Source organism: Equus przewalskii, chromosome 9 (assembly GCF_037783145.1).
Source record: "Equus przewalskii isolate Varuska chromosome 9, EquPr2, whole genome shotgun sequence".
Classification (NCBI taxonomy): Eukaryota; Metazoa; Chordata; class Mammalia; order Perissodactyla; family Equidae; genus Equus; species Equus przewalskii.
The window spans coordinates 5,751,045-5,778,206 of NC_091839.1; the positions used below are offsets into that span (position 1 = coordinate 5,751,045).

At 44.4% G+C, this 27,162-nt stretch overlaps 1 protein-coding gene across 1 annotated transcript; it reads right to left on the reverse strand.

The window, feature by feature from the left end:
- Positions 1-259: 259 nt before the first annotated feature.
- On the reverse strand, positions 260-26,235 carry LOC103547703 (zinc finger protein 543-like). The gene is made up of 3 exons (XM_008515077.2): positions 25,987-26,235; positions 14,425-14,551; positions 260-7,150 (listed from the first exon to the last, which is right to left on the reverse strand). Exons 1-3 carry the CDS (start codon positions 26,017-26,019, stop codon positions 5,718-5,720), a joined length of 1,593 nt encoding a protein of 530 aa, XP_008513299.2. The 5' UTR covers positions 26,020-26,235; the 3' UTR covers positions 260-5,717.
- Positions 26,236-27,162: the final 927 nt, after the last annotated feature.

The following is a 27,162-nucleotide window of genomic DNA, read 5'->3' on the forward strand; positions in this document are numbered from 1 at the left end:
AAGAAAAAAGGTACGTTACGTGAATTCTATTTAAAATTTGCAAAAAAAAAGAGTTATATGTATAGATGAATGAATTTTGACAAATATACACACCCATGCAGTCACCATCACAATCAAACATAAAATACATCGATAAACCTAAATTTTGCTTGTATCTATTTGCTGTCAACCTACATCCTCTTCTCCTTTCTTGGCGGCAGGTAACAACTGACATGCTTTTTGACACTATAAATCAGTTTAAAATTTTTATATCTCCATATAATGGAACCATCTTTTAAAGACAACTTTATTGAGATATAATTCATATAACACACAACTTACCCAGTTAAAGTGTACAAGTCATTGGGTTCCCATATATTCACAGATATGTGCAACAGCCATTACAGCCAACTACAGAACATTTTCATCACCTCAAAAGTCCTTGGGGTCCAGCCTCATGGCCGAGTGGTTAACTTCGTGCTCTCTGCTTTGGCGGCCCAGGGTTCACAGCTTCAGATCCTGAGCACGGACCTACACACCGCTCATCAGGCCATCCTGTGGCATCATCACACATGGAACCACTGGAATGACTTATAACTAGGATATACAACTATGTACTGGGGCTTTGGGAAGAAAAAAAAAAGCACAAGATTGTTAGCTCAAGGCCAATTGTCCTCACCAAAAAAAAAAAAAAAAAAAAAAGAGACTGAATTTGGAGAACTGACATATTTAACATACTGTGTTGTCCTCATTTAAGAACATGATTAGTCTTTTCTGTTTTTTAGAAAACACTTTTAACTTATTGCCCTACCATGAAAACAAATGGAGGTATTTCTGCAACACAATTCCACATTTCATCTTTGTTATTGATCTTGCTCTCCTGAAAGCAGGGGATATATATCAGACTCTCAAAATGGGTCTGTTGTAGGACAGTATCCTTCTTCCTTTAAAGAGAGTTAGGGTCTCACCATGCTGCTTCCTCCAAATGAAACTGCCTTTCAAGACTCTCTTATCTCCAGATCTTAACTCTTTTTAGGTCCACATCCAGGTTGAAAGGCTCAAGAGTTGTGAAATTGATTATCGGGCATTTCCAATAAATATCTTTATTTTGTGTCTTACAACTCACTTTGGTATCTGGTGTCCATCAGATCTTGGTGCCTCAGTTAACATTTCCACTTTAATTTCCTGACACATGCTGCATCCTCCTCCCGTGATTAAGAGGACAAGATAGAACTTTGTGTCTATGGATAATCCTCATTTGTTAAGACTCAGGGAAAGCAACACCTTCCCTGGGAAGTATTTTATATCGTCTGCCACCACTCTGAATTGCTCTCGCATCACACAGCCAAGATTCAAATCTTCCTTTCACTAACTGTATGAGCTTAGTGTGTTCTTCATCTCTATTATTTTTCCACAACTACTAGAATGACTTTATTAAAAATTTTTTTTTTACATACAAAAAGCTGTATATAATTCATATATACAATTTGATGAACCCAAAATAAGCATACAACGATTTACCATCACCACAACCTGTGGCATAAACTTATCACCTCCAAAATTCCCCCCCCCCACCCTCGTATTACTCTTTTTGTGTGTGATAAGAACACTTAACATTATGATATACTGTTTTAGTGTATCTCTAAGTGTACAACAGTATTGTTTACTATGCACTGTGCTGTAGAGATCTCTAGAACTTATTTATCTTGTAAAACCAAAACTTTGTACCCTTTGACTAATACCACAAATTTTCCCTCTGCCCAGGCCCTGGAAACCACCATTCCACTCTGTTTTTATATTTCTTCCTATCAGTGGTATCATACAGTATTGGTTCTGTATCTGGCTTATTTCAGTTAAGCATAAGGTCCTCAGGTTCACACACTTTATCGCAAATGGCAGGATTTCCTTTATGAAGGCAGAGTAATAATACAATGTACATGCCGAATTTTCTTTATCATTCATCCACTGACGGACACTTAGGCTGCCTGCATGTCTTGGCTATTGTGGATAGTGCTGCTATGAACATCGGGGTACAGATATCTCAAGGTTCTGCTTTCAATTCTTTCAGATACATGTATCTAGAAGTGAGATTGCTGGATCACATGGTAGTTCTATTTAGTTCTTCTGCAGAACGTCCGTACTCTTTTCCATTGCACCTACACCAACTTACATTCTCATCAACAGTGTGCAAATTTCTTTTCTCCAGAACCTCATTAACATTTGTTCTTTCCTTTTCTTAAAAGTCATCCCAACAGGTGTGAAGCAATTTCTCATTGTGGTTTTGATTTACATTTCCCTGAGGATTACTGATGCTGAGCACCTTTTCATATGTTAGCTATTTTTGTGTCTTCTTTGGAGAAATGTCTGTTCAGTTCATTTGCCCATTTTTAAGTTAGGTTGTTTGGGATTTTTTTGCTACTGACTTGTGGACTGCTTTTATTTCTTTCATCACTGTTTTTTAGATTTCAGTTTACAAGGCTTTCACCTCTTAAGTTTATTCCTAAGTATTTCATTCATTTTTGATGCTACTGCAAATAGGATTGCTTTCTTACTTTTGAGATACGTTGTTAGCGTTAAGAAATGGAACTGACTTTTGTACTGATTTTATATCCTGCAACATTAATGAATTTGTTTATTAGTTCTAAGAAATTTTTGGTGGAGCCTTTAGGGTTTTCTACATACAAGAGCATGTCATCTTCAAACACAGATAACCTTACTTCTTCCTTTTCTATTTGGATGCCTTAAAAAAATTTTTTTTAATAGCTAATTCCTCTGCCTAGGACTTCCATTACTATGTTGAATAGAAATGGCAAGGGTGGCCATCTTGCCTAGTTCCAGATCTTAGAGGAAAACTTCAATTTTTCACCACTGAGAATGATGTTAGCTGTGGGCTTATCATTTATGATCTTTATTGTGTTGAGGTAAGTTTCTTCCATATTTAACTTGTTTGGTCTTTATCATGAAAGGGTGTTTTGCCAGAAGCATTTGTCAGATGCTTTTTCTGTATCCATTGAGATGACCATGTTGTTTCTATCCTTCATTCTGTTAATGTAGTGTATCACATTGTTTCGCATACGTTGAACCATCCTTGCATTCCAAAGATACACCCCACTTGATCATAGTTATGATCCTTTTAATGTGCTGCTGAATCCAGTTTGCAAATATTTGCACTTTTCATCCATGCGCATCAACGATCTTGGCCTGTAGTTTTCTCTTAGTGTCTTTGTCTGGCTTTGGTATCAGCATGATGCTGGCCTCATAAAAAGAGTTTGGGAGTGTTCCATATTCTTTTAGTTTTTGGAAGACTTTACAAAGGATTTGCATTAATTCTTCTTTAAATGTTTGATAGAATTCACCTGTGAAACCATCTGATCCTAGGCTTCTCTTTCTTGGAAGTTTATTTCTGATTCAATCTCATTATTTATTTGTCTGTCGAGGCTTCGTTTCTTCTTGATTCAGTCTTGGTAGGTTGATGTTTCTAGGAATTTATCTAATTTGTTGGCATATAATTGCTTATAATAGTCCCTTGTGATTTAAAAAAAAAATTCTGTGGCATTGCTTATAATGTCTCCTCTTCCTTTCTGATTTTTAGTCTTCTCTCTTTTCCTCTTAGTTTGCCTACCTAAAAGTTTACTTTTTCTTTTGAGAGAACCAACTCTTTTATTATTTCCATCTTCTTCTAACTTTGGGCTTAGTTTGTGCTTTTTCTATTCTTTGAGGTCTATTATTAGGTTATTTTGAGGTCACTTTTTTGTTGTTGGTGGTGGTGAGGAAGATTCACCCTGGGCTAATATTCGTTGTCAATCCTCCTCTTTTTTTTTGCTTGAGGAAGATCAGCCCTGAGCTAACATCTGTGCCAATCTTCCTCTACTGTGAAATGTGGGATGCTGCCACAGCATGGCTGTTGAGTAGGTCTGCACCTGGGATCCGAACCCACAAACCCAGGCCGCTGAAGCAGAGAGATTGCAACTTTAACCACCTGACCACAGGGCTGGCCCCTTGAAATCTTTTTTTAATGCAGGAAGTTATCACTATAAATATCTCTCTTAGTATAGCTTTTACTGCATCCCATTAGTTTTGCTATGTTGTGTTTTCCTTTTCAATTGTCTGAAGATAGTTTCTAATTTCCCTTTTGCTTTCCTCTTTGACACAATGGTTGGTCAAGAATGCGTTGCTGAATTTAGATTTATTTGCAAATTTTTCCATTTTCTTTTTGTTATTGATTTCTAGTTACATTCCATTTTGGTTGCAAAAGACACTGGGAATAATTCCACTCTTCTTAAATTTGTCTTGTTTTGTGATCTAGCATTTGATTTATCCTGGAGAATGCTCCATGTAGCTTGAGAAGAATGTGTATTCTGCTGCTGGTGGATGGAACATTCCGTATACATCTGTTAGGTCCATCTGGTCTAATAGTGTAGTTCAGATCCACTGTTAACCTATTGATTTTCTGTCCGAAAAATCTGTACATTGTTCTAAGTGGGGTATTAAAGTCTACTATTAATGTATTATATTGCTATCTATTTCTCCCTTCAGATCTGTCAAAGTTTGCTTAATATGTTTAGGTGCACTAATGCTGAGTGCATATATATTTACAATTGTTATATTCTCTTGATGAATTGACCCTTATTATAAAATGATACTGTTTCTTGTGATAGTTGTTGACTTAACATCAACCTTGGCACTCATCTAAACAGCTCTGAAGAAGGTGCGATGCAGGTGAACTCAAACTGTTGATCCTACCCTCTTCAATGCATCTTTTCTGCTTTCTGTGCTCCACCTGAGTGCTATAACCTCTCACCTGGAAACTAGAGCTTTCAAGAAGGTATTTTTATGCATGGATCATTGTCAAATTGGAGTTTCTGTGACAGAATGAGGGCTGGAACCTCCTATTCCACTATCTTGCTGATGCCACCCTGTATAAATGTTAAATTGAGCAAAGTCTTTTTACATCCTAAATAAAATGGCATAAAGTGATTCATTCTAGGTGTTCCTAATGGAATCCATATGATGCAGGTTCCTGAAAAGCACCACTTGTTGATGAAGATAAAGAAGCCCAAGGAAATAATCTGATTTGCTGAAATAGATGGAAATGGTAAGCAGCTGATCCAAGTTGGGACTCTAGGTCTGGCTGTCTGATATATACGCTGTTTAACCACAAAGCTTCACAAAATTGCTCCAAAGGTCTTGAATCCAGACATGACATAGATGATGATGACAACGATGGTGACATCAATAATGAACAGCAACATCAGCAGAGAGCATAAGTGCCAACCCACACACACTCAGGGAGCCATAGATTCTGCTCTCAGTTTTGTCATACATTAAACCATTTACTCTCACAACAGCCCTGTGAAGTAAATACTACATTACTAAATTACCCATTTCACCAATGAGAAACTGAGGCAGAGTGAGATTTAGTATCCTGCACAGGGCAATACAGTTCCTAGTCAGCAGAGTTAGGATTTGACACCAGGTGTTATGGTGTCAGAGACTGGGCTTCAGAGAACTATACTAAGCAGGAAACGTCATGCAGCCCTGTCAGGAGCCAGCAGCCTTGGAGAAAACAGGCTGTGGAGGCGTGAAGGAGAGGTGAATGCAAGGACTTAACCATGGAGAACAGGAGAGCAACGGAGGGGCATTTTGGTATTTCACAAGGTAGTAAAAAATAGTTTCCTACAGTGAGGATCCTATTATACTGGATGAAAGATGAGTGTTAAGTGAAGGCTGTTGCACATTTACTGGCTGATCTCATGTGAATCCGCTGGTGTTTTATGAGGTGTGACTTGAGAATGAAAGCTTTCCCCACTTGATGCACTCACAGAACTTCTCTCTCCAGTGTGAATCTTCTTCATGTGTCGTTTTAAACTAGAGATGTAGCAAAATGATTTCCCACAGACTCTGCATTTAAAGGGTTTTTCTCCAGTGTGGGTTCCATGATGAACACAAGATGAGTGTTGGTTAACGGCTTTTCCACATTTATTGCATTCATGGGGCTTCCTTCCAACGTGCATCATCACGTGTTGACTCAAATTAAACTTGGAGCAAAAGCTTTTCCCACATTCTTTGCACTCAAAGGGTTTCTCACCAGTGTGCATCCAAATATGTTGGACAAAACCAGAGTAGTAGGCAAAAGACTTTCCACATTTACTGCATTCATAGGGCTTTTCTCCAGTGTGACTCCGTCGGTGCTCTGTGAGGTGTGACTTGCGATAAAAAGCTTTCCCACATTCACTGCATTCATAGGGCTTCTCTCCACTGTGAATCTTCATGTGTTGACTCAAATTAAACCTATTCGAAAAGGTGTTTCCACAGTCTTTGCATACAAAGGAATTTTCTCCAGTGTGGATACCATTATGCTGGAAAAAAGATGAGACTTGGGTAAAGGTCTTTCCACATTCATTGCACTCACAGGGCTTCTCTCCAGTGTGAATACGCTGGTGATATATGAGGTGGGACCTGTGTTTGAAGGCATTTCCACATGCCTCGCACTCTAAGGCTTTCTCTTGAGTATGGATCCTCCTATGTCGGACAAATACAGACTGGAAGGTGAAGGTCTTTCCACAAACACTGCACTCATAGGGCTTCTCTCCAGTGTGAATCCGCTGGTGATATGTAAGGTAGAACTTATCTTTAAAGGCTTTTCCACATTCTTTGCACTCAAAAAGCTTTTCTCCAGTGTGAATCTGCTGGTGCTGCACGAGATCTGATGTAGACCTGAAGGCCTTTCTACAGTGTACGCACTCATAGGGCTTCACTCGAGCACGAATGAGGTCAAGTTGTGTAAGATCCTGATTCCTGAGCTCACTGTATTCATAATGGTTCTTCTCTGCAAGATCCATGGGGTCTGTAATTTGTCCGTGTGCATCACTTCCATGGAGAACACCTATTGGAGAGACTTGTTCCTGTAAAGCCCTTGAGCAAAGACTGTCATCTGTCCCCAACTCATTGCATTTAGGGCTCATATTCCCAGGGCCAGCCTCCTTGTGGGGGTCTGTCACTGGCCTTAGGATTCCTTCCTGAATTTCTGATGGCACTTCCTGAGTTTCGGTTTCTCCAATCCTGCAGTCCCTTGAAGCTCCCTGTGTCATCGATATCTGAAGTGAGGGTCCCTTGGACAAGAGCAGCTGAGAAATGGTTGGCTCTGTAGTCTCTGAATTTGCTCTGGCTCCTGAAAAGAATTCAATAAATAAGAGTGACCTACTAGTGATGCCAACATAGAAGAAACAAAATGACCACTTTAGAATGAAAATAATATCTCTGAGCCTGATATGTTTTCACATCTCTGAAACCCATGTTTATAATTTTGTTCCTTTCTGTTCCTTGGGCTCTTGACATTTAAAAAGGGAAACTCAAGAGAGCGATGCTGGGATGGAAGATAGATGGTCTGGTGGAAGACTCCTCCTTAGAGTCTCGAGTCAAGGAGGGTGGGCAGAAAAGTGATGACATTGCATTCAGTATGCTGACTCTAAGAGAGAACGTCTCATCAGGTGCTAGGAAAGCACAAGTAAGATGTACCAATTCCAGTCCACATGGGAGAGTGAAGAGATCACAAGAACTTTCCCAGGAAGTGCACCTTGAGTTGTTTCTTAATAGAGAGGTAGAAACTGCCTGACAGAGGAAGTGGGAGGGGTTGCTGCAGGCAAAGGAGACGTATGTACAAAACCAGTCTTGAGTGAAACCTCAATGCCTGGAGAGCTTCAGGGCATGAGAGAATGTTGGCGATATGGAGGCTGAGGCAGGCAGAGGATAAGCCCAGGGCTCTGACTCAGGTGCCAGTGAGCACAGTCACGGCCATTCCCCAGACAAGGCAGAAGTGAGCACAATCAGAGCAGACACACTGAGTCTGCTCTGCTGGAGGAACAGCCAGGTAAAAAGACACGTAGTAGATACAATCTGGATAGTGATAACTATAAATATTTACTTAGAGGCATTACACATAGATATGTAAATAGATAACAATATAAAGGTGTTCATCCTTCCTCAATGGATCTATAAATTCAATAAAGTCTAGATAAATTCACATCAGGGTTTTTCACAGTTCTAGAGTTAGAAAAATTCTAGAACTTATGTGGAAGAGTAAAGGGTCAAAAAGATAGGGCCAGATGATTCACCATTAAATTCTATGAAACATTTAAGGAAGAAATAATACCAAACATCAACACTATACAATCTCTTCCTGAAAACAGCAGAGGACAGAAGACTCTCCACTTCATTTTGTGAGGTTCCTGTTACCTTAATAGTAAAAGTAAAGCAGGTATTACAAAAACTACAGACTAATCTCTCTCAGATCATAGACACAAAAATACTGAACAATATATTAGCAACTGAATCCAAGATATGAAAGATAACACATCACAAAGAAGAGAGAGTCAAGGTAGAAATGAAAGGCTGATTGAACATTTAAAAATAAAAAAAAATCTTCTCAAAAACCTATGGAATAGAAAGGACTAAGTATAAATTTAACATGTGAAGGGGCCAGCCCTGTGGCCGAGTGGTTAAGTTTGTGCACTCTGCTGCAGTGGCCCAGGGTTTTGCTGGTTCAAGTCCTGGGCACGGATGTGGCATCGCTCGTCAAGCCATGCTGAGGCAGTGTCCCATCTGCCACAACTGGAGGGACCCACAACTAAGAATATACAACTATGTACTGGGGGGCTTTGGGGAGAAAAAGGGAAAAAATAAAAATAAAATCTTAAAAAAAAAAGTGCAGAATTTGTATGGTGACTTTGGAAACTTTGGAAAATAGTGTAAAATGGTAAAACTAAAGGCAAAAATAGCTACACATAAACACTGCACCCTAGTTGGTCAATCTGTTTCCCAGGGAAACTACCTTATATGTATAACTGGGTTGGAAAAATAAGTCGATAAAAGGTAGACAATGAAAGCCAGATTTGTCAGGGTCAGAGAAAGAAGTTACAAATAGGCAGGGAGGGAAGGCTAGAATGAACCATGTTATACCAGATTAGAGTTGAGAAGTAATTAGAAAATACACACCTGTATTTCTTAGCTCTCTTCTGAGAAGGTCTAGAAGCAACACCGTAGGAACAAGCCCACCCAATGCCTAGGCCTAGATCTTGGTTCCTAAATACTATTATTCAACAGTATTGAGGAAAAGGAAGCAGGGATCCTCGGAGAGACAGCTGACTCTATGGCAGTGACAGAGAAAAGAAATGAACCTCTCACAGTGCAAGGAAATAAGAAAGTCCTCAACAACTAAAGAATAGGGACATGTTAAAGGGACACAGGAGTCAACCTGAAAGAGCTCTCAATGTCCAAACCTGGAACAATTTGCACAAGAAAACAAATAAACATAACATTGATTACAACCCAAAGTATAAAACAAACATACATGAATCTACACTGATATAAATAAATGATCAATTGGATAAATAAATAAATGTGGAAGAAGAGACAAGTCTTCTCAATGGAGGATCCCAAGTAACACATGTAGATATTTCTCTCGTTGAGTATGGGCTGGAGTTAGGGACTCATCTCCAAAGAACAGAGTACAGAAAGGGAAAAACAATAATTTTACAGTCACGTAACCTGGTAGACACCACCTTAAATGAGTGATTAAAGTCCCCATCACCAGTAATGTCATGTGGAAATTATATATCCCTCATATGAGGTGATGAGAAGGACACTTCACCTCTGTGGAAGTCTTCTTAAAAGCCACAACCTGTCTCAACAGGAGCAAAGTATCAGAGAAACCCAAATTGAAGGACATTCTACAAGGTGCCTGACTGGTATTCTTCAAAATTGCCAATGTCACGAAAAATATGGCAAGGCTGAGAAACTGTCACAGGCCAGAGAAACTAAGGGGACATAACAACCAAAGGGAGTGTTACTCTACGTTGGATGCAGGAAAAGATAAAGGACACTTGTGGAAAAACTGGTGAAATCCAAATCAAGCCTGGACTTTAGTTAATAAACAGAACTTAACATATGTAGCATGGTCATGTAAGATGTTAACGTGAGAAGTAATATCTTACATTAGGAAGAAGGAAATATATGTGGAAACTCTCCATACTATTTATATAACTTCTCTGTAGGCCTCAAATGATTCTAAAATAAAAAATTTACTTAAAAATGAACTTCTGGGGGCTGGCCCTGGGGCATAGTGGTGAAGTTTGGTGCGCTCTGCTTTGGCGGCCCAGGTTCATGGGCTCGGATCCAGGGTGCAGACATACACCACTTGTCAGCCATGCTGTGGTGGTGACTCACATATAAAATAGAAGAAGAGTAGCACAAACGTTAGCTCAGGGTGATTCTTCTTCAGCAAAAAAAAAAAAAAAAAACTTCTGAAGGTTCCTTTGAAAGCTATACAGTAAGTTTTACATGTGGTATCAAAATTACACCTATGAAAATATTGTACGGGGCTGGCCCAGTGGCACAGCAGTTAAGTTTGCATGTTCCTCTTTGCCAGCCCAGGGTTTGCCAGCTCAGATCTCAGGTGTGGACGTGGCACCGCTTTGCAAGGCATACTGTGGCAGGTGTCCCACAAATAAAGTAGAGGAAGATGGGCACAGATGTTAGCTCAGGGGCAGTCTTCCTCAGCAAAAAGAAGAGGATTGGCAGCAGGTTAGCTCAGGGCGAATCTTCCTCAAAAAAAAAAAAATTGTAATAAAGAAAACAATTCTTCTAATGCCAATATTAAGGGAACTTGTGATTTGGGATAAAACCTTGTATCAATCATGATTCATCTCAAACAATACAGACAGGAGAAAATATGAGGTGGGTACTATATTAGATGATAACAATGCCAAACTTGAATAGTTGAATGAAATTATTCATGAATTGTCAAAAGTATTAATAAGAAGTTCTGTTCAATAAAAGGTTAAAGAAAGACAAAAGACAGAGTAAAAATTACAATAAGTTTGCAACACATATAGTTAATAGGACATTAATATAAGGAATGTAGAAAGATTTCTTTAACATCTAAAACAGAAGTTCAAAATGCTTATTAACAAAAAAATAAGTGAAGAAGCAAGGTCCCTGAGAAGGCAGAAAAAGGTATGATTTGGTCTCCAGTGCAGGTGTGGCATGAAAACCTCTTCCATGGAGGTGAGAAGGGAAGCTATAGGTATAAGACAGAGATGAACCTGGAAGGCCAAGGAGCAAGAGCAGAAAGACATGAACTGGGTTGCATGCTGAGACAGTGGCTCAGGGAGTGGTGATTGTTTGGATCAATGGTCAAGTGGATGGGGAAGGTGGTGCAAGAGACAGAGCTGACCAGAAACAAAGATCAGATGTGGGCCGACCAGTGAGCAGTGTGTTGGCATCACATTGCCAAGAGATGATGAGAGCTTAGACTAGGAGGTTCCTGGTGAAGCTCATGGAGGTGGCGGAGGTGATGGTTTCACTGGATGTGAAAAACAAAAAGTAAGCAAGATGAGGATGCTGGATGTTGGATTAGATGGAGGCAGAATGTTATCGGTTTGTGCAAGGTTGTTTCCCACCATCTCCACTGTCTGATTCACAGGGCCATCCACTGAAATTGTGGAGGATGGAGGAGTGGACAAGATCATGACTTCCTTCTTAGGCATGAAGAATGTGATGAGACATATGGAATGTAACTAAAAGGTAAGTATTAGGAAGACAGTCAGTTGGGCTGAGGAGGGGCTGGCTAAGCAGTGCCAGGAAGCAGGAGAGAGGCAAGACCATGACTCTGCAGTGGCACCCTTCAACACACTTGACTCCAACTGCCCTCAGCAGCCCAGATGTGTAGCAAACAAAGCCAGATGTTGAGCTTTTACAGTAAAGGAGGTGCAGGAAGACAATGGAGTTAGGGATTGCTTCTGTCTCACAAATAGGAAGATGGATCAATGGATAGAGAAGGGTGGGATGCAGAGTGTAGGCACGCAGAGTAAGACAGGCTCTTTTCCTTCCGAGTCCAGAAGGGCATGGGAGAGATGCTGTGTGGTTGATAATCACTACACGAAAGGCCCTAATAGCTGACGTTTGTTGAGCTCCTAACTATGGCTTAGACATGGGGCTAAGCAGTTTCATGCATTAAATGATTCTATCTTCAAACAGCCCAACGAGTTAGAAATTATTATCACTTTCATTTTCCAAGAGTAGGCTGAGTGCTGCAGATTGGGTGAGTGTAAACCAAACCCCTCTGCTCTTCTTGGGCACCATTTCCCCTCAATTCCATTTCCCTGCTGCATCCAAAGAGGGATGAGCAACTAATGAGCTCTCATCAACAGTGGGAGAAGTGATGTGTGTGCATGCAACTGGGGGTGACTTCCATCCTTGCTCTCGTTTCCCCTCTGCCAGTGGAATGTTGCCAAGGTAACCATAAAGCCACATATGGATGACAGAAGGTACCTGCGTCTCTGAATAACTGTGTCATACGAACTCCCAGGCTGACCCACATGGACCCTGCCATGAGTGAGAAAAATATTTTTCATGTGTTGAGCTACTGAGATTTTGGAAGTTATGTTACTGCAGCAACATTAACTCAGCCTAACTTAGCTAAATGAGGCACAACGAGAGCATGCAACTTCCCCACTGTCACAGGGCTGGAGAGGGGCAAAGGCAGGTTTTAAGAACAAGTGTTTGGAGCCCAGAGCCTCACTCTTACCTAATCAAACAGGTTCTTCAGCTGGTGGCAGGAAAGAATGGGTTGGGGTGAGAGGACAGAGCGACCTAAAGACTAAGAGCTCTACAGCAACCCAAGCACCCAAGGAGGCCACAACAAGGAGCTTCCCACGGAACTGCAGAGGCAGGGATCCCCTCTCAGGGAAGGCTGCCGTGACCCCCACTGCCTATTTCTTGGTCACCCGCCGGGACAGGCGCTTTGGGAAAGGCCTGTCTTCACTGTCCATAGCTCCTGCCTGCACTCCAGGAGAGGATCAGCTCTGGTTTGGGAACTGGATATTGTGTTTGTGGAAAAAGGAGTACGATATGCGTATTTTAGCAAAGACAAAAAGAATTGTCTCAATGCTGTCTGGGACTTCAGGATGGAAAGGAGACCTCGGAATGAGGCTGCTTTGTCCACAAACACAACACTGATCAGTGACCTGTGAACCAAGGCCAAGAACATCATTGGGTCCTAAAGGTTGAGTAAGGTAGTGCTGGCTGTCTAAACTGATCCATCTCCCTTACCTCCATCCTAGAGAGCCCCAAAACTGTTCAGATGCGGGTGTGGGACCCAGGTATACCAATGGCAACGGCACATTAACTATGACCATTGCTATTAATTGCTTTTCTTTGACCAACTTTTAATTATACTTTAACAGATTTTAAAAAAGGGAATCTTGTGTCAGTTTGAAAAACTGAAAAACCAGTTTCATTTGCCACAAGTGGAAAATTACTACAAGAAAATCAAAATAGCACTGTTAAGTCTCAGTGAACTCACAGTGCCTGCTCAGGGCTTGAGTCTGAGGCTGTCCCTTCTGTTGAAAAGGGAAATTACCAACAGTCCAAGGGCATTAAAGACTCTGCACAAAACAGATATTTCCTCCCTAAACAATCAGCAAGCAGGAAGGAAGAGAGAAAAAGGAATGGCTTTCTCTGATTGTCCATCAATGCCATTTGTTGTGTTTGTGCACCCTCCAAAATCATCTCCCATCCCAACAGAGGGTCATGGCCCAGACTTAAGGATACAGGACAGAGCATGTAGACATCAGGTGTCAAAGAAGCCTCTGAAATGGGACTGTGTTGTTTAGAATGACGGCAGTAGGACTCACACAGCCGCCTCTGGTATCTTGACTAGTTCACTCACTTTCTGAAGAACATCCCATTACCTACGGTCCTGCTGACTGGGCTGTGAACCAACCAAGCTTGGTCACTCAGTTTCCATCTCGTGGGAATCTGGAGAAGGGATAGACTAGGGCCAGCCTGTGCTGAGCCCCAGGGTGAGAGGTAAAGGGAAGTGTGGGCTTGGGTGGTGGTTTCCTGCCAGGAGGACACCCATGCGGAGACAGCCAGCTGGAGAGAAAGACAGAGAAATGGAAAAAACATACAGAGAAGGAGAAACTCGGAACTGGGGATGTTTCTCAGAGTGAGGACAGGGGCAGGCACTTCTGGCCATGAACTCCTTGTAGCAGAAAAAGCCAGTCTGCTGAGAATGGCACAAGGAGACTCATAAAGAGACACAAAAATCAGAAGTCCCCGAGGCCAAGATCTAATCAGGATTTCTTCCGTTTCCTGACTTTAGGCTCTCATAGTACTGACTGGACATCCTGCCCTTGAATATTAAAAGGCACCCACAGTTCCTCCAATGAATCCTTCTTCTTTGATATCTGAGCCGTTTTGAGGGGAACTATGTTTCTTGCCCAAAATTCCTTGTGAGAGACACAGAACACTAGGCAGCAGAAGGTGAAACCAATGCATGTGACGGATGCGAGGAAGAGGAGGGCGTCATGTGGAAGGCTTCTGAACAAAGGGCAGGATGAAGGAGGGTGTACGTCCCCAAGGAGAGGAGCAGTGAGGCCTTACCCAGAGAGGCCAGGAGCCGACAGGTATCCAACATCACCTCCCAGTACAGGGTCCTCTGGGAAGTGTCCAGCTGCCCCCATTCGTCCTGGGTAAAAGTCACTGCCACATCCTTGAAGGTCACTGATACCTGGAAAGTCAAACAGAGGTAGCTTTGTTGGCCCTGGGCCATTGAGATGAGACCAGAGCCCGATGCTCAGCCGCTGGCAAAGGACCCTAAAGCCCCAAGGCCAGAATCACTGAGCATTTCCTGGGAGCCGATGGGGTTCAGGGGAGGCCGCCCCAAGATGTGCTACTTTGGCACGTGGAGTATTTTGAGCTGAAGGCAACTTACACCTTGTGGGCTCAACAGAAACTTTTACCTCTCTCTTGAGGAATTTAAGTTAATGGTCTTGCCTATAAGGAGAGTAATTACCAGAAATAACCTTTTTAATGACCTATCTGTAGAATAGGGTAGCATCTAATTCTTGAACATCTGCTCTTCTTATCCTCCTGTGAATTACCTCCTCCCCTTTGGAGCCCCAGCCCGCTATCCCATTCTTGGCCCAAGATGGCATAAATACCTCAGTTTACCTTTCTGTCTCTGAACTTCTCATGGATGAGGGGTTCCAATATGTATGAAATTAATTAAATGTGATTTTTGCCTACTAATCTATCTCATGACAATTTAATTCTGAGACCAGCCACAAGAACCCAGAGGGTAGAGGAAAATTTCTTTCTCTCCAACAGCTGGCGTAGCCGGCAGGATAAACTTCTCCAGCGGGACTCTGCTCCCTTTGAGGCTGCTGTGGCTGAGAGATCCTGGGACAGACATCTGACGAGCGCCACAGAAGGTAAGGGTTCTTACCCCATCAGTCCCCCAGATCTCTGACTGCTGCAGGTCCACTGGAAGCAAGAGTGCTAAGTCTCTTTTTCTCTTTCCTAAATTTAGATTAGCAGGACAAAATATTTGTGAAACTATTTCAATACTTCAGTAGTTTCTTTCTTTTTTTTTTTTTTTTGGCTTTATCTCTGCAAACCCCCATGTACATAGTTGTATATCTTAGTTGCAGGTCCTCCTAGTTGTGGCATGTGGGATGCTGCCCCAGCGTGGCCCAACGAGCAGTGCCATGTCCGCGCCCAGGATCCAAACCCTGGGCAGCTGCAGCGCAGCGTGCAAACTTAACCACTCGGCCACGGGGCCGGCCCTTCAATAGTTTCTTGAACTTAACAACTCCAGTGAATTTGGTAGACTACTCTTGGTTTTATTTTATGCATTTCCTCCCAGAGATGGTTGTCACAAGAAGGAAATTCCACAGGCAAAGTCAGCTCAAGGGTATTGCCGTCTGGAAGGGTTGCCCTGTGTGAGGAACCTCAAGCTACAAGGTTTTTCCTTCCATCCTGTTATGTGTCCTGAGAGCTTGGCTTTTCTAACCAGTGAGAAAATTCTCTCTGATCTCCACCAATCCAGGAGGTGCATATACTGGGGTTCATCTGGCAGCCAGTTGAATAGATTGGGGTTCTGAGTCCTGAGCTCTCAAGGGAGTTTGTCCTTCTTTCTTAAGACTATCTTTGGTCGTGAACTCTTTTTTGTATCATGGGGGTTACATCACGTGCACCCACTCCAGGGATGGCTCTTGTGTCCACGGTAAAGATTTATTCTCAGCCTAGAAAGTTACCTCCAGGTCTTTCCATAACGCTTACTGGATTGAATAGCTATTGGAATAAATATAAAAATGAAGATCCTACTTGTCAGTGGCCAGATGATGAATCTTTTGAATCAAATACGGAACTTCCATATTTGAAAAAACTTTTAGAGAGCTCTCATTCCAAGCAGCCGCCTTACTGGTATTTATGGGAGGATCAAATTGAAGAGAAAATCCAAAGAAGTGGCTAGCCTCAGGGAATCTCTTAATAAAATGAAAGAACACAAGACAGACCTAGAGTAAGGATTCAAAACCAAAGCTAGCATAAATTCTCCCTCTCCTCCCTCTATACCCCCTGAATCCCCAGCTCCCTGTCCCTGACCCTCCAGGTCTTTGCGATCACCGGGCCCCTGGTCTAAACCTCCCTCAGAACCCAGCTCCACTTCCTCAGCCACTTCCCTTAGATCCTAGGACTCCCACTTGTCCAGAAAACACCCACCTGACTGTTTTCACTTCCCTTTCTCTAGAAGACCTACAGAGGGCACTCAGGCCTGACCTCCAAGCAAGGCGGACAGGGGTCACTTGTGTCAATGCTGAACACCAGGAGTGAATTTAGCAGACGCAGTCAGGAAGGGCAGGAAGGCTCACTGTGCTGTCCCTTATGTCTCCTCCTACTTTCCAGGGTGCGATAAACTGGCCCTGCCAACTTCATACATTCACACGCAGTGTCCCTTGTGGATGTACTCTAGACCTCCTCCACAAAGAATTCAGGTCCCCTGGACAGCAGCCGATCTTTTAAATGATAAAACCCTCCTACCTCCACTGTCAGAAGATCCTACAAAATTGAGAGAGGAGTTAGAACGATTAGTGACTATTCATAACCCCACTGACTGGCTACTAAGGCGCGTTCTTCCAACCCATGGTTACACTGCAGTTAGCAGACAGGCCAGACAGCCTCTAGAGAAAACCCTTCCCGCAGGGGATGGCTCTGCTGCAGGCTGATATTCAGGGTTTAATGGAAGCTGTTTTAGAGGCATTTCCTCCTAAAGTTAATTGGCCAAGGATTGAATTATGCACTCACAGGGGAGGAGAACATCCAAAAGCCTTTGTCGAACCATTTATACGAACCTTTCGAAGGCACACTGCGTCAAACCCGGATGCCCAGAGCAGAGGAATCTGATTTCTGCTGCATGGGCAATTTTCTCCCCATATAAAAACACAAATTCAAAATAGTGTAGTTGGTTGGTCAGGGCAACTGTTACGCATAATGGAGGCTGCCAAGTAATTCTTTGAAAATAGTTTGCTGGAACGTAGAAGGAAAAAAGAGTTAAAAGCAACAATTCTTGCTCTGCAACTTGAATCTTTAGAAAGACAGAGCAAGATATGGAAAAGGCCTTAAAGGCTGTTCAGAGCCTCCCCCGATTTGCCTCCAGACAAATGCAGGTATTGTAAAAAAGCCAGGACGTTGGAAAGGAAATTGTCCAGTGCTTAAGAGAAAGCAAACTGCAAGAAGTAACACCCCTCCTCTCAGGTCCCAGTCTGCCCAGGTTCATTTTTCTCCTCTTGAGGGGCATTTCCCCCTCAAATGATGGGGTCAGTCAAACCTCAGTCAAACCCCTAAAATCGAGTCCGGAACTGGATTCTTAATTGATACTGGTGTGACTTTCTGTGCCATCCACTCAGAGGACTGTTCAGTCTGGTCACCTGTGATGCTATTCAAGCTGTTGGAGTCTCTGGGTGGCCTATTTCGCTGCTCACATCTCAGCCCACTCTAACATTTTTAGGCCCCCTTAACGCTCATCATGCCTTTCTGGTTTTCAATTCCTCACCAGCAAACCTTCTTGGCAGAGACTTGTCATGTAAATTTAATGCCACCATAAATTGTAATGAGAAAGGCGTTTTTCTCTCTCTGACCTCAGACCAAACTCTGAATCTCCCCCTTTCCTTACTAGAAACTCATCTTGATCTAAATTCCTCTGAAGATGAGTTTCTAAAAGATGTTCCACTTAGCCTTTGGGCCACACATGCAAATGAAGTAGGACTGCTACTGAGTGCAGAACCCGTGCACATTCCTTGGAAAAAGAATAAACTGCTGCCATCATAGCCTGATACCCGCTCTCCAGGGAGGCAGGGCAGGAACTGACTCTTAGCAGACTCCCTTCCGCAGCACGGTGCGCTGGTGGGCACCTCCTCACCCTGTCACACTCCAATCTTGCCAGTGAAAAAGGAGGTAAATTTGACTCACATGGGAACCAAACCTATAGATCTGGACAAGACCTCAGAGCCATAAACTCTTTTGTAATTCCTCGGCATCCAGTGGTTCCTAATCCAGCTGTTATTCCGACCTTGACCCCCGCTGAGGCGGCCTGCTTCACTGTGACTGACCTCTGCTCAGCCTTTGCTTCGATCCCATGGCACCCTGGTTCACAACTTCTTTTTGTATTTACACTTCATGGGAGACAATTCACGTGGGCTCACCCACCTCAGGAATGCTGTGAGTCGCCTCAATGTTTTCCCAAATCCTTACAGCAGACTTCGATTCTGTAGCCGCTACTCAAGGCTCTACGCTTGTCCAGTGAGTGGATGACCTTTTACTCTGTAATCAAACTAAGCAGGCAGTGCTTACAGATCCCCTTCTTCTCCTAAAGTCACCAGCTGAACAACGCCAGGAAGTCTCCAGATCTAAACTTCAGTGGGTACAAGTGACTGTTACCTACCTAGGACACGAGATTCCCTGGGGCATTTAAAAGCTCACCTAAAGCGCCTTGAGTTAATTTTGCCCATCCCTCTCCCCAAAATGAAAAAACAGTTACATAAAGCTATTGCCGCCAACAGATTCCTAATTTTGCAGCCCTTGCTAAATTTCTGTACACCCTTCTCCCAGCTCTCACCCCAGAGCCGATCTCCTGGCCTTCAGAGGCATTTACCTCCTTTGAAACCTTAAAATTAGCTTTGTCCAAACCCCAGCTCTTGGCTTACCTAATTTTGACAAACTTTTTCATTGATATTGCCATGACAATAAGGGGATTGCTGCAGGCATTCTAGGACAATCCTGTGCCTCTCAGATCCGACCTACAGCATACTTCTCATGCCAGTTAGACCGTGTGGCATCAGGTTTGCCCCCATGCTTCGTAGGGGGGGCCACAGCTGCCACCTTGACTGACAAAGCCAGCGCTCTGACTTTAGGCTCCCCATGTTCCCCATGCTGTGCCTGCTACTTCACAAGTTCATAGGATGCAGCACCTCTCAAGGGCGACAGACCACCGATGAACAGGCTCTTTTAACCAACCCTTCCATCACCTTATCGTCATGGCACATTGAATCCAGCTACTTGACTACCCTTCTCTGATGATGGAGCACCCCACTCTATCCCACTTGATTGCCTTGCAACTACAGAAATGGTCTCAAAGCCATGACAGGATCTCAGATATCCTTTCAGATAATCCAGATTTCTATTTTGTGACAGCTCCTATAAACGAAATCTCTGGGGAAACATAACAACTGGTCATGCCATAGTCTTCCCACAGGAAACTCCTAGGCACGCTCCTCGCCCACTGTAAGACAGGTCAAGCTGCTGGACTCGTAACTCTCACTGGAGGCTGCCCGAGAGCAAAAGGGAAAATGCCACTATTTACAAAGACTCCAGATATGCTTTTGGAGTCTGCCAAGCTGTTGGCACAATTTGGAAATCCCGTGGATTCGCAACTTCTGCAGGAACTCTACTGCTAATGGGCAGATGATTGCTGCACTGCCACAAGCTATTCAGCTCCCTTCTCAAATTGCCACTGGTCACCGTTCAGCCCACACTAAGAGGACAGGCTGATAAAGCTGCAAGGCATGCAGCTCACCAAGGACCCCCTTATCCTTTCTCCATCCAATTTCTAAACCTGTCTTTATCCCTGACTGATATTATTAGCTATCAGGCAGATGCCCTACGATCTGAAAAAGACAAATGGATACAAAAGGGTGTAGAACAATGATCAGATGGATTACACACTGGGCCACACGGACCTCCTGCAGCCCTTTTTTGTCTTTTTGGCTTGCACTTATCTCCCCCAAGCAGGACACATGTGCAGACGGAGGGTAGTTACAGAGCTGAAAGACAATTGGTTTTGCCCCGGCACCCACAAAATTTCCAACCAAATTATTTCCCAGTGCACTACTTGCAAATCTCACCAAGTTTCTGGGAGAAATCAGCGTACCCCAGGAAGTCCTCCCAGGCCCTCATTGCTCTTTGTGGCACTCCAAATGGACTTTACAGACTTGTCCCCAGCTTTAGGCTATTCTCACTGTTTACTGTCTGCATGTTTAGTGGATGGACTGAATGCTACCCGACCAGACATGCAGATGCCAGAACGGTAAAGAAATTAATATCTGAGATTATTTGTCATTTTGGCATTCCTTTATGGACTGAATCAGACCAAGGAACTCATTTTATAGCTGAGATGAACTACTTGCTTGCAAAAACTCTGGGGTACTCAAATTTCATACCCTACATCATCCTCAATCGTCTGGGCAAGTGGAACATAAAAATCTAGACATAAAAAGGACTTTAGGAAAAATGTGTCAGGAAACCAGACTTAAACGGCCAGAATATATAAAGATCCTTGGCCCTTACAAAGATCTGGAACACTCCAAATAGGAGACATGGATTGACCCCTTTTGAAATAGTTTTTGTACACCCAATGCCTCTTGGCATCTCTACATCCTGCATTTCTGGATTAAGTGAATATTGTGGGAACTTAAGCGAACAATTTGATGCTAGCACTAGCTCTATACAAGAACTAACTAGTATACTTGGAGCACATCACCGACAGGTAAAAGGGCATGGCCTCCACCAACTGACCAGTCTTGCCATCCCTTTGGACCATGAGACTGGGTGTACCTCCAGGTCTTGAGAAGAAAACACGTGCTGTTGCCTTGCTGGGAATGACCTTTTGAAGTCCTACTGACCACCTACACTGCCATCAAAACAAAGGAAAATCTTCCTGGATCCATGCAAGCCAAGGCCAGAACAGACCCAGGACATTACTCTCAAGACAACTGGGAGACAGTCCCCACAAGTGGCCTTCAACTAAGGATTTCCAGGGCCAATTCCCAGGCCCCAGAAGCAGCTGGCCCCACAAAGCAGACAGCTTTCCCCCAAATCGCGGATCAAGAAACCTTGCTTTCACCTACTCCCCATTTCCGTTTTTAACATACATACACACACAAAAACTCAACAGCTACCTTTTCTTATTAATGAACCTTTTTTTCATTTATTAATCAGTTATTAGAAGGCTGCCTGGAGAGTGCTCTCCCTATCTATGCTGTTTCTCCTCTCTAAGTCTCCACTATGGGTCTTTATCAACCTGTGTCTTGCTCTTTCTAACCCTCTCTTTTTCAACAAGTCGGGCACAGACCAAACGCCCCCCATGCCATTTACCAAACTATGGCCAAGTTAACTAATCAATCTGACTGTTGGTTATGTCAACATCTAGACAGCTCAAAGGAACCTAAACTAGTCTTCAATCCTGCCGATGTGCACGCCTGGTGGGCAAAGGACGGAAGACAGACAAGCGACAGGATATGGTGTCCACAACAAGAAAAACACCACTCTGCCTCTTCTCCTGGTGAGGCATTTAGGCCCTGGAAAACCTCACAAAGGGTCACGGACTGCCCCTCGCCCAGGTAAAGACAATAGGTGGAAACTTTTTCCTTTGCACTGAAAACACACAAGACACTGGACCTTTCCTGGGTGAAATACCAGGACAATACTGCAATCAAACTCTGTGGTTTGATTCCACAGGTGGCATCTTCAAACCTCTCAAGAAATTTGTGACTCCAGCATCACCCTTTTTGGCACAAACATCTGCCAAGTCACCCACTGTCCGGGACGGCTCACAGGCCACCCCTGTACAACTTGAGCTATTGTAGCTGTCCCCACGATTAAGCTTCCCAATATCACACATTGTATATGGGTGGATAAAAAATCTGGATTTACTTGGCTGGGTAACAGAACCAAGCTTTACAGCCGGCAAAACTAGACTACAGGCCTCCTATACCAGCTACTTTGCAGTCTGTTCTGCTCTCGCAGACTGACAGGTGCACATGGAAGATGGAGGTGTTTGGACACTAACAGTAGCAATGGCAAAGGTCTTGGAATAATCCAGACCCTGGGAATTACAGGTTTCATTCTAGCCTTGTCTATAAACCACACTGGTATTTTTATGTGGCAACAAAGTATATAAAGAGTTCCCACCTAAATGGTCAGGACACTGGACTTGGGTACCTGGCTCCTTCTATCAACAAATACTCCACCCGAAATGCCAGCCAACTTACATACATGGGCTCCTTTGTTCACAAAGTCGTGCCACATACACAGGCCACTGGAGAAATCAGAATCCACTTGTGTATCACAACTCCAAATTCTTTTCAGCACTAAGGGTCTTATTCTCAAGCTTTGGAAATTATGAACTGGAAAAGGCAATCTTAAATCTCTCCATGATAATGGAACAAGAGTTCAACACTACTATGCAAACTTTGAAAATACACCAGTCAGAAGTCGAGAGGTTAGCCTCTGTGTTACGCCAAAATCACCGTGCTCTAGAAACACTGACTGCCCACCAAGGAGGAACCTGGGCAATCACTGGTGAAAAATGTTGCTTTTATGTGAATCAAACAGTTTAAGTAGCATCTAACTTACATTTATTGAAGAGAAGATTAACACTTTCCATCAGACAAATGAAGCAAAGGCATTTTATTGGACTGACCTATTCCCAGGCCTGGGGAACTGATTTAACAGGGTGGGGGGAGACATGCTCCAATTTGTTCTTCTCTGTTTATTCATTCCCATTCTAATCTATGTTTTTATCTCCCCTTGCAGATTTCTTACCACTTGGCTACGAATTTGTTTTCTCTCTCCACAGTCACCAGCTCAACTTTTAATATGTGAAACTTCCAAGAAGTTTCAGAGGAGGGAGTTGGTGGGGTTCAGGGAAGGCCGTCGCAGATGTGCCACTGTGGCACGTGGAGTGTTTTGAGATGAAGGCAATTGAGACTAGGCTCAAGAGAAACTTTTATGTCTCCCTTGAGGAATTAAAATTAAGGGGCTTGCCTATTACCAGAAATAACCTTTTACTGACCTATCTGTACGATAGGGCAGCACCTAATTCCTGAACATGTGCTCTTCTTATCCTGTGAATTACCCTCCTCCCCAATGAAGCCCAGGTCCCTACCCCATCGTTAGCTCGAGATGGCATAAATACCTCAGTTTACTTTTCTGTCTCTGAACTCCTATGGATACGGGGGTCTCTGTATGTACAAAATTCATTAAATTTGATTTTCTCTTATTAGTCTGTCTCATGTCAATTTAACTCTTAGACCAGCCAGCAGAACCAAGAGGGTAGAGGAAAAGTTCTTCCTCCCCAACACAGCCTAGCTGTGTCAGGCTCCAAGGGGAGGCAGACAAGGTCGATGGACAGACGGTGACTATGTTAGAGACAAAAGCCTTCTATGCTGAAACCACTCACAAAAGACACAAGACAACAGCAAGGCCCCATGGCCTGAGAGGCACAGACAGCCAGGACTCTGGGAATGAAGAGGAATAGGGGGAACATGACAAGGATCATAATCCCATCATGATGAAAGCAGCACAGCTGAGCCTCACTGGGCCCCAACGTGTGCCTGCATGCTGCTGAGGCTCCACATGCCATACTCTAGCAGTGACTAGTTCCCAGCTCTGGAGATAGATTCTGACTTTCAATACAGCCTACTGAGAAGGGTACTTACTTGCTCTATAGCCTGGGGGAAGTCGACTTATTTCTCTGAGCCTCGATTTCCACATCAATAATAATAATAGCCCCCACTTCACTAGCTAGTTGTGAGAATTAAAGAAAAAAATGTTCATGAAGCAAACGCTGGCGTGCATGGCACAGGTCAGTGCTCAGTGTGTTTTTCCTACTTTTATTAATCCTCCCCCAGCTAGGATGTCAATGCCATCATCATCTCTGGGGCACAGTCAGTGGCATGAGGCTCACACAGCTCTAGCAAGTCACCCAGAGTCACGCGGCCCTGGAGCAGAGGCAGAAGTTGAACATCCAGAAAAGACTGCACCATCTCGCCCTCCTGAGAGGTGTCTCAGAGACACTCCCTTCCAGCGTGCACACACTTCCCTCTGGCTGGAAGGTCTCAGCACAGTTAAAGGGTTAAATGAGGGCCAGCTGTTGTGGATGTTTAGTTGGTATTTTTCCTCTTTGCTCTCAGAATACCCTGAAAAGCAAAATCAACCAAGCCCCCTATCTCTGCTTTTGTAACTCTACCAGATTCTGTGCACAGAGATTCCACAAAATGCACAGGTGGGAAAGGGGGTACTTTATGTAGAACCAGCAAGGCCAGGGAAAGACCCTTCCGAGACACTGGTGCAGAGCTGGGAAGGGAGGGAAGAGGCAGCTCTGCACAGATGGGGCGGGGGCAGGAGGTAGGGAAGGCAGTTTGCAGAGCTGAGGGAATTGCAAGGGCAAAGGCTGAGATGTGGGAAAGAGCTCGGAATGTTCAAGACAGCTCAGCTGGAGGGCAGTGAGGAGGAGGCATGGAAGGAGAGGACAGAAGGGGAGGGGGCAGAGGTGGATGTAGGTGGGACTTGAGGCTATGGGGGAAAGTTTGGCTTTAAGTGTGACAGGAGTCCCCAGAGGGGAGAGTCACTCACTCATTATGCAGTTATGGAGCACCGGTTACAGGCCCTGTACTGTCCCAGGTATGAGGATAAGGCAGAGAAGAGGAGCTCACGTTCCAGGGTTGGGGACAAGGAATGCAGAATACAATCTCGAATGGCCATGAGAATTCTACAGACAATAAAACAGAGGAAGGGCTCCAGAGACTGGGTCGACTTTAAATGGGGTGAGTGGGGAAGGACTTTTCAAGGAGGGGACAATGGAGGGAGCGTGAAATGCAGTGACAAAGGGAACCACATGTGGCAAATGCGCAAGGAAGACAAGTCCTGACAGTGATTAAGAGTATGACAAAAGTAAACAGGGTGCCACGCTAGGGAGTAATCCGGGGCCTGTTGCATGTTTACGGCTAAAAGACAAACCACTCCTGCACACACTCACCACTGAACATGGAATGGGTCTGCTTTTCAACGGTGAGTGTCTAAACGGGTTCACCACACACAGTTGCAAGTCAACCCCACTTGCAAGAATCAGATGGCAATTGCAAAAGGTGAATTCAGGGGCCTTCTTGCCTCCCAGCCTGATCTGCCATCTTCTGTGCCATAGCAGAGCAGCAGCAATTCCAAACGCGTTATTCCCACCCACCTTTCCCCCCGGGCTATTCCCCTTCCCACCCGACTCATCAGCTGTGTAGAGGTTAGAGCCCAGGAAGGCCCATGGGCCAGATTCTTCTTGGGGTGAGCCCCTAACATCATGGCGGACCCAGGAACGCGGCTCCCTGGCAACACAGCAGACAAAGCTGTTCCCCGGGCAGTGCTGGGGAACAGAAGCACATAACACACGTTCCCTCTCCAGTTCCCTAAACCAAAAGAGAACAACTGTTAACACTGCCATTCTACACCCGACGAAATGGAGGCCCAGCTTAGGCAGGGAAGTTGGAGAGGTCACAGCCCTGGGATGGGTGAGGGCAGAATCCACACTGAGGACTCAGCAGCCCTGTCCCATCCAGCGGGAAGGTCCATGCGGACTGCGCGCACTGGAGAGATTCTGAGAAGCTACATTCCCTCTTCCACACCGCAAACCGGTGACTGCCAGAAATGAGGACCTCGCCATGCACACTCCAGCCCGCATTCCATACCATGGGCTCCGAGTGACTCCATGCCAGGGCCTGCAGACCCAATGGCACCGAGGGGAAGGTGAAGACCCCCCTGGATAGCATCTCCCACATCAGGACGCCGGACAGTCAAGGTAGGGGTCCGAGCGGGTAGGGATCTCGGACACCCTCCACACACCTGTGTCGGGTCCATGGTTGCCAGCACCGTCATGGAAGTCTGTGTGCGCAGCAGCGCCCAAGACGGGTCACTCGAACCCTCCCGCCGGTCCTACAAGACACGGGCGTGGCTCTCGTCTCCTTGGGCGTTTCTCCGCAAGGCGCTGAAGTATCACCTGCCCGGGGAGCTCGTGCGCGAACAACCGCAGAGGTTGAAAAGAACGAACCTGCCCAAGACGCCGGAAGTCCCGCCCAACAGGGCAGGACGCACGAGACCTTTTCCCCGTCCCTTATTGGTCCATTCCCACCGCTTCCCACCGCGCACGCAGTTCTGGATAATGTAGTTTCTCTCCTGCGTGCAGCAGGGGCCCGGACCCATTTCCAATCTCCTGATGGACAGCTAGGGAGCCGCGTTGGGACGCTGAGAAAAAGTGACCAGAGCTCTTTGGAATGTGGGGCTTGGCATCTTCTTGATATAAGAAAGATTTAAAATAGAGAGTATATGGGTGTATGCAGGAGGGGAGCGGCGGAGGATTGGACCATAGGGCTTGGAGAGTTGAAAAAAGATGTGCGGAGCCGATGGCAGTGTAGACATGCTTTATTCTCTTAGGCATGCTTTATTCTCTTCCACCGACATGGGGAAGGAGCCCCATGGCTTCTCCTGCGGCCGTTTTTATATGACTTCCACACAAAAGTGGTACACAGCCAGTGCAGGTTGCATAGATATGTTTACATACACGGTTTGGCGCATTCCCTGCCTGCAGTGGACATGCTGAGTCATGTCTGCCGAGAAACTGCTCGGGTCTAATTGTCCATAGTGACTCCATTTTCCCTTTAATGGGGAAGCTATTCTGATTTAAACATGATTTGGCCTGAATTTTATTTTGTTCAGAGCTGCCTGACTATGGCCTGACAGACATACATTGTACGCCTACTTTAACTCACTATCCCAAACCAAAGGATGCAGTCTTTGAAGATAGGGGCGCACGCCCTCTGACCTCAATACTAGGGTTCTTTGGAAGATAGTTTTTCTTCCCAGAAACCAAGGTAAAGTTAACCAGCTGTGTACGTCCTAAACTGCAGCAAAATATCTACTCGTGGCTGTCGACTGAAATAGGGTCTGATGCCGGCTCAGTGAGTTGAGGAGTCGAAAGAAAGATTTCTTGGACTCTCAAGGTCTGGTAGTAGTGCTCTTTTA

Excerpts from the sequence above, each read along its gene's own strand:
- LOC103547703 (XM_008515077.2), bottom strand. The coding sequence starts at position 26,019 with ATGACGGTGCTGGCAACCATGGACCCGACACAG. Across the intron at positions 14,552-25,986 it reads CAACCATGGACCCGACACAG|GTATCAGTGACCTTCAAGGA; the intron begins GTGTGTGGAGGG and ends TTGACTTTCCAG. Across the intron at positions 7,151-14,424 it reads TCGGCTCCTGGCCTCTCTGG|GAGCCAGAGCAAATTCAGAG; the intron begins GTAAGGCCTCAC and ends AATTCTTTTCAG.